The sequence below is a fragment of the Paramormyrops kingsleyae genome, unplaced genomic scaffold (genome assembly GCF_048594095.1).
Source record: "Paramormyrops kingsleyae isolate MSU_618 unplaced genomic scaffold, PKINGS_0.4 ups62, whole genome shotgun sequence".
In the NCBI taxonomy this organism is placed as follows: Eukaryota; Metazoa; Chordata; class Actinopteri; order Osteoglossiformes; family Mormyridae; genus Paramormyrops; species Paramormyrops kingsleyae.
Window position 1 is genome coordinate 145,194 of NW_027326000.1, and position 7,436 is coordinate 152,629.

The 7,436-nt window shown below is 42.5% G+C and overlaps 1 protein-coding gene across 6 annotated transcripts in view; it reads left to right on the plus strand.

The window, feature by feature from the left end:
* Positions 1–3,800, plus strand: part of LOC111859302 (uncharacterized) — a 40,013-nt gene extending 36,213 nt beyond the window's left edge. For 4 of the 6 annotated variants that reach the window (XM_023841837.2, XM_072708287.1, XM_072708286.1 and 1 more), the window contains 3 exons: positions 1,633–1,786; positions 1,877–1,989; positions 2,914–3,800. In XM_023841837.2, coding sequence (XP_023697605.2) covers positions 1,633–1,786; positions 1,877–1,989; positions 2,914–2,997 — 351 coding nt within the window. In that variant the 3' untranslated portion in view covers positions 2,998–3,800. Of the gene's footprint in view, positions 1–1,311; positions 1,787–1,876; positions 1,990–2,913 lie in introns of those variants that run through there. The other 2 variants (XM_072708285.1, XM_072708289.1) reach the window with 2 other exon arrangements.
* Positions 3,801–7,436: the final 3,636 nt, after the last annotated feature.

Below are 7,436 nucleotides of genomic sequence, written 5' to 3' on the forward strand. Positions count from 1 at the left end.
TTTCGTATGACCAAAGTAGCTGGTGTTGTGGGGGGGGGCTTCCTGGAAGTCAGTGATCATTTCCACCATTTTTTGTGTGTTCAAGTCAAATTTTTTTCCATTACACCATGACGCCAATCGAATAACTTCTTCCCTGTGGTTGGATTCATCCACAATTTTAATGAGTCCAATCAGGCTGGTATCGTCTGCAAACTTGAGTTTTGCAGAGTGATTTTCTGAGATACAGCCGTTGGTGTACAAGGAGTAAAGCAGGGGGCACCAGTACTGAGGAGGATGGGATCTGAAATGTGGTTGTCTTTCTTCACAACCTGATTCCTGCCAGTTAAGAAGTCATTGATCCAGTAGCAATCCAATTATGTTAGAAAACTTTTAGGGCCCCTGTAAGGCAGGGGGCCTTGGAATCATCCTAACTTTCTCCCCCTTTACAGCGCCCCAGGTCCTGGTTTGGACCTGCCTTCACACCCTCATCTGTAGGGTTATTCACAGGCTGTGGGGCTGATAGGTCACTTTGGGACATTGTCTGTTCAACTCGGCTCCATGGCTGCTGCCAGCTGGGCAGATTGTCTGGTTTTTTGGCTTTACCATTTTTATTATACTGGAAAGTGTCATGGTGTCTTCCTAAAGCAGTGGTTCTCAATCCTGTTCCTGGCGTCCCACCTGCCAGAATGTTTTCGTTCCAACCCTACCTTAATCAGGCTTATATGGTCCATAATAGGCTAAAGCCGGTTTCAGACCAAACGCGGCATACACCACTCTGCACTCCGTGCTGCGCGCCGCTCACGGGGCTTGTGCGAGCACTGTGGTCACAGATGAACTTTGTTGAACTTTCACCGCTGTGACGCATTGTCGCGCGATCAATAGAAACAAGGCACCGAACCGGGCACAGAAAACAAAATGGAGGAAAAGCTTATATTGTCCGTGTCTGAGTTCCCAGAGCTATATCACACAAGCATAGAATCTTTTTTAAAGCAAAATATACATCGTCGCTACTGACCGCGAGCCAAAATGACAGGAGAGAGTTTTGAAAACTGCACCTACTGTTTGTGCAAAAGCCTTGCGTCGAGCTCAGCGCATGCCACGTTCAGTCTGTAAGCAACTTTAGCCTATTAAGGAACAGGATTGTGAACCCCTGTCCTAAAGAAAGGCATTGGCACCCAATGGGCCTTGGAAGGAACAGTGCCCCCTTCTGGTAGCCCTATGGACAGGGCATAGGACAGCAGCTTGAGGGTACAGGGGTTACTGGTGTGGGAGGGGTTGGCATCCAGCTCCAGACCAAGTCCCCCCTCCCTAACAGCCTGTCCCCCCTTCCAGCTGACCTCCTGGGTGCCGCCAAGGTGGCAAACCTGGTGAGAGCTGCCCCCCCAAACCAGCAGGGGCCCCAGACCACGTTCAGATGGGGACTCGAGGGAAAGGGCTTTGAGTGGCGCTTCAGATATCGAGCTTTTCCAGCCGCACAGAAACCGGTCTGATTATGATGGAGAAACACAGCTGAGGTTTACAGGCTCAAGCCCAGAATGCACAGCATAGAGAGCATGAAGGCTGTTTTGGTGACTGTAACAAGCATACAGTGACCCCTGCTGATGAGATGGTTGTCTCCCCTCCTCTCCGGGCCTCTCGACTGACTTGGAGAAGCCCAGGCTGCTGGAGCTCCTGCTGCATGCTTGCGAGTGCCAGGACTATAAGCAGGCCAACAAGGAGGTGTGGTGGTGTTCCCAGCCCTACTGCCGCACCATGAGGAAGGTCCTGGACCACATGCCCCAATGCCAGGCCGGCGCGTCCTGCCAGGGTGAGATTTGGCTCACACGTTTGCCTTCATTCCAGTGCATGGTCTGTTTCTTTCATCTAACAGTTTGAATCCCTCATTGTGCTCCTGCAGTGAAGAATTGCACTTCCTACTGTCAGATCATCTCAAACTGGGTGAGCTGCACACAACCTGACTGTCCCAATTGTCTGCCACTGAAGAAGGAGGGCTACAGACAGCACTGTAATGTAAGTCCCCCCACCCCAGTCACTCATACCTGTGGTCAATTGGGACCCAGGTTGGCCTGCTGTCTTCCATAGTTCATGCATCGTTTGATGGTTTGACATGCCTGCACATTTAAATCCAAGAATTCTGTTTATTGTTATTTACTGCAGGATAAAACATACCACGTGTACTTGTGCACATCCTCGTGGCAATGCACCGATGCCTATACCTGATACCATGAATAGGAAAAATTACCTCAGATGTCAGATTTGTGTCTTCACTGATACATAGGGAAATGAATTAATATTTTATAATTCATTAATTAGTTGTCATTATTAATTGATTATTATGCTTGAATTGTTTGTTTCTCCAACAACACTATTACAGAAGTCCCAATTTGTCCATTACTGGATTACAGGATATGAATGGAATTCACCAATTACAGTTTAACTACTTAACCTGCATTAGAATGTTTGTCCCATGTACATAACTCTCACCAGTTATGTAACAACTCTGTAGCGAGAGCGTCTCACAATATTTTAAGACAAGCTTGGGAGTTTTAAAAGCTTAGGCCGGTTAGCTCCGGTGAAGTAACTTAATTATGAGGTAATCAATCATTCAGCCTGAGATTCAAAGTGTATAAAAGGCATGCATTTATTCCTAACACTACAACTAACACGTGGCAGACATTACACTTAACATGAAACAAATACTGATCTGCACAGCAAGCCCTTGATCTTAAAAGTGACCCAAAATTATAAAACAGATGAACAGGACAAGTTATGTTGTCAGATAAATGAAGGTGCATTAATGTGGTTGCAGATGAAGTCTCTGGAAGCTGATATGGAGGTGATGAGATGATCGAGAGATGGAGTTGGGAGGGAGAGGTCTGGAGCGACTCTCTGCATGGTGCATCTTTGATGTTCTGTCTTGTGGCTCTTTTATAGTTTGTGGCTGTTCTCCCCCCTTCTGTGGCGGCTGGTCTACAAAACCCACTGGAGGAATCTGAGGTGTGTGATTTTAAAGTTTAAAGTCCATGATCACTGGGAATTTGACACTCGGACCAATGATCTCAATCTTACCGGATGGCTCTGAAATAAGATCTTTGCAGCTTGAGGACCCAGACATTACCAAAGTGCTGTCCTGGATTAAGGAGCTCACAGTGCCCACCACGCAGACTCCTAAGAGGGTCTCCTCTCGGCCTTAGGAAGCTGTCAGCAGTAGATGGGCTGTCATGTCGGACGTCTCCTTCAGCAGCTCCATGGTGGGCCTGCTTCTGCCCACTTCTCAGCTGGACTGGTCTGTGGAGCCACTAGACAGACATGCTGTTGGCCCTCTGTGTTGAGTGACACTGGTGTGAGTGATGTAGGACCTGTCAGACATGCAGGTCTCCTGTGCCCAGACAGAGGATCCCTATGGGGGAGGGGGTCTCTTGTTAGCTGACCCTTGTAGTGAGTGGCTGAGAGTCACACACAGCTGGTGCCACAATGGAAAGGCCCCTATCAAGTCAGGCAGACACTGGACTCCACGGCAGAAATGGGATCCACCTGTCGCATTGTTAACGTGTATATATATACGAAATAGGAAGTAATGTATAATTTGGTCTGTTTAAATGTTAAATATTTAAATGTAAGTTTAAATATGCTGTTCCGTCTCATTATTCTGAACTTCATCTCATTATTCTTATTTTATAAGGTTAGGTATTTGTTGTGCTCTGAAAGCAATGCTTAAGCTATTCCTATTTCAAGCCACTAGGTGGCACTATGTAATTATGTTATACAATTGAATATTATGCACATATTCAAGACAAAATAAAGAACAGTAATAACTTGAAGGCAATGTAAACTGCTCTGCGCCCAGTGTTTTGTTTTTTTTCCCTCTGTGCCTCATTATTAAGAAATACAACAAATCTTACGAAGAGGATTGCGGCTGCTATTACTTATTTTCCTCCGACGTTCTTGCAATTTCTGGGATATCCCGCAATGCCATTTGAAACATGGTTGAAAATGTTTGAAAACTACCTACTTGATTGGTGTGGAGGGAACCAGGTGGTCTGATGCTCACAAACGAGCTGTACTGCTGCTCAGCATCATAACCGATGCACAGAGGATTTTCTACACATTGACTGAAACAGATGCTACCTACGCTCAGGCTGTGGGTACATTTCATCCAGAAAGTAATAATAATAGCTGAAAGACATAAGTTTCGCCAGCGAGCATGGAGATATGATCAAAGTATTGCACGATATTAAGTCCTTATGGGAGATGCAATATGGAAATACAAAACAGGATATGTTCGAATCGTGTAGAAAGTACCGCGGTTAAGTTAGCCTCATATATTGGATATTCAGTTTTCTGAATTTAATAACTTTTAACGGAAGTAAGGTGGGGCGTTTTTAATGACAGAATTGTGATGCCCAGTACAGAGACAACGATGCACACCGATTATTTTTGCGCTTCAAACCATTTCGCGATTTGTGCAAAATCGTGTTAATAGCTAATATAATATAGGTCCTTTCAGCTGTAATGATATATGGTGGTTTAGTGTTTTGGGCTCATGTCGATTGTTGCACACCTCTTTGTTTCCCAGATTGCTTTACGTACGAATTTTAATTAATTTTTTAATGTTCAAATGTATCCGTATAATGTGCAATGGGACAATACATGAATGGGTTAATAACTTTAAAACTATAGATGTGCCTGTCTTGTCGATCATTGAACTACAGGGAACCATGCACACCCCTTGGATTTTCAGATTATTTTTGTCTGATAGTTATTAATTATTATTTTGCATCCACTTAAAGTGCAATGGGGCAACACACTAAAGAGTTAATGGCTGTAAAACAAAATGAGACAGCCATGTCCTATGAAGTGTGCATTGATCAGGGGATCCTGGGGGACAATGCACACCCCTTGGATTTTCAGGATCACTTTCCTTTTAACAGTTATTAATTAATACATTGTATCCATATTATATGCAATTGGGGCAACACACTAAAGAGTTAATGGCTGTAAAACAAAATGAGGCAGGCATGTCCTATGGAGTGTGCATGTACTCCATTTTATACATATTAATAGTTGTCAGGGGTCAGGTTTTTCCAATGCTCAGAAGATCCTGCCCTGAAATCCAGCCGTAAGTTCTTAGAGTTCCTTCTCCCTTTGTCATGCACTTGCTACAAACAATGAAAGATCTTCAAAATAAATATTTATTTACAATAGCCCATATAAAACCATTTTTGGTTCAGAAGCACGCAGCAATCAATATTATAGCAGCAAATCCTAATTGCAGAATGTGCAGTGCCATTTGTTTGTCACTGCATGTGTGAATTCTGATACATAGTCAGCTGTACCATCTTTTACAGCACTCACATTCAATCTGTTGAGAAAAGAACAATTAGGTGCTCTGTTTTCCGAACATCCAAGTTATGTATGTTATGTTAGCCTTGGTTGTTAGACAAACATTAAAAATATTGTGAAACCTACATTATCTGGTTCATCAATGCATTATCTTAAGTAGATCTGAAAAATGGGAAAGATTTGTCACTTGTTTTTTTTTTTCCTTCTTAAAGAAATCAGCATGATGCCACGAAACTGTTATTAACTCCTAAAGAATAAAAGCAGTTGTAATTTAGTCAACACTATGTTGTTTCCGGGGAAGGAGAATTTCCCCTCCAGTAAAGATTAAGTTTCCTTCCAAATTATAGATTAAAATAAATTTTACTCACCCATTGCTGTTGTCAGCAGATGAGGATTCCATTCCACAGAAGGAACAAAGGTCTCTCATTGGAACTGAATCAATGAGAACAATGTTAATACAACCATGAAATATTAGAAACATTCAATGTTCTCTTTTATTTTTATAATCCTCATAGATGCACTTTTACACATGTAACCAGCATCAGTTTTATAGTTCCCCCATACCAGGTGTCTGATGGGACACAAGAGTTTAAAACATGTACAACTAAATCATGGGCTACACAGGACTAACCTAAGGATTTCCCAGAAACAGAAGCAAGCATTCTGTGCACAAAGGCAATATGCAACCTTTATAAACTTGTGAGGGGTGGGGCGTGGCACACGGGAGGATCGGACGAGCAGGGTGTAACACATGCCATTGGGGCAACGCACTAAAGCACTAATACTGTAGCTCTGAAACCAAATGAGACAGCCATATCGTATGAAGTGTGCATGGATCAGAGGAACCTGGGGGACAATGCACACCCCTTGGATTTTCAGAATAACTTAACCGCGATCAAAGATATAGGGGAGGCAAAGCCGAATATCAAGCGAATATCCAATATAAAATCACATTTACCACGCGAAAAATAGCACACCTCCTCACAGAACTCGTAAGCTTGCATATGCGTAGTAGCGGAAGTTACATTGTGAAACTGAAGTGAAACTGAATGTAGCCAGTGTTTAGAAGGACTCCATTTTTGTATGAAGATTGAACTGCGTTTATCAAGGCGTGGTTAAGTATATTCGCTTAAATTTGTCTGTCATATAAAAATGGTTCTTTATGTAAGATAATCAGCAAGTAAAGGTTGAAAATGAAGATCAAAAGTCTCACTATTATATTAATCTTGCTCAAATTCATCAATAACTCCGATGGTATGTATTGTATAAATTAACACTTACAATTGTATAATAATGTTTTATAAACAAAATTATGATTATCTTAAAGAATATTTGTGTGTGTGTTTGTGAGAGAGAGAGAGAGATTATTTAAATGTTAAAATCTGACTTTCGTTCCTATAACACAGAGATGTCAGGTTGCCAGATTGTATGAATCCTCCTGTTCTTGTTCCAGAGCGACTGGTGGTGACGGGTGCAGATGAGCCTGTCTATGCACATGCTGGAGAGGATGTGACTCTCAGCTGCTCTGTGGACACCCATGTTAATGTGACAGAGCTTCAGCTGAAATGGATAAAGACAGACGATGATGGTGACATCTTGGTGCTTCTGTATGATTATGGAGAGAACAGACCAGAGTCTCAGCATGACAGATACTCTGTAAGAGCTGAATACTTCACTGAGGAAATTCCCAAAGGAAACTTCTCAATGAAACTGAGGAAAGTCAGGACTGAAGACAAAGGAGAGTTCAGGTGTGAAGTCCACTCAGATACTGATTCTGCCAATACAACAGCCAGGATAGCAGCAGTGGGTGAGTCACCTACACAAGGTGTCACATAGGGCAAACCAGGCCGATTCTCATGTTTTTACTTATCGGTGAAGATCCACCTGTATGTCCTACATGTTAAACTCCTTTAACTGTTCAACATTTTTATTGTATTGTCCTACTTTTAACTCCCCCAGGCTTAAGTCAATGATCAATTAGGAATCATACACATAAAATCAATTTGGGCTCCAATTACTTACTCTAATTATTGGGTCAGACATGTTGATTTTAGTCTAGTATGTCACGTATGTTCGGCAAAATATATTCTGGAATGTATTTCTTAATGTTTTTA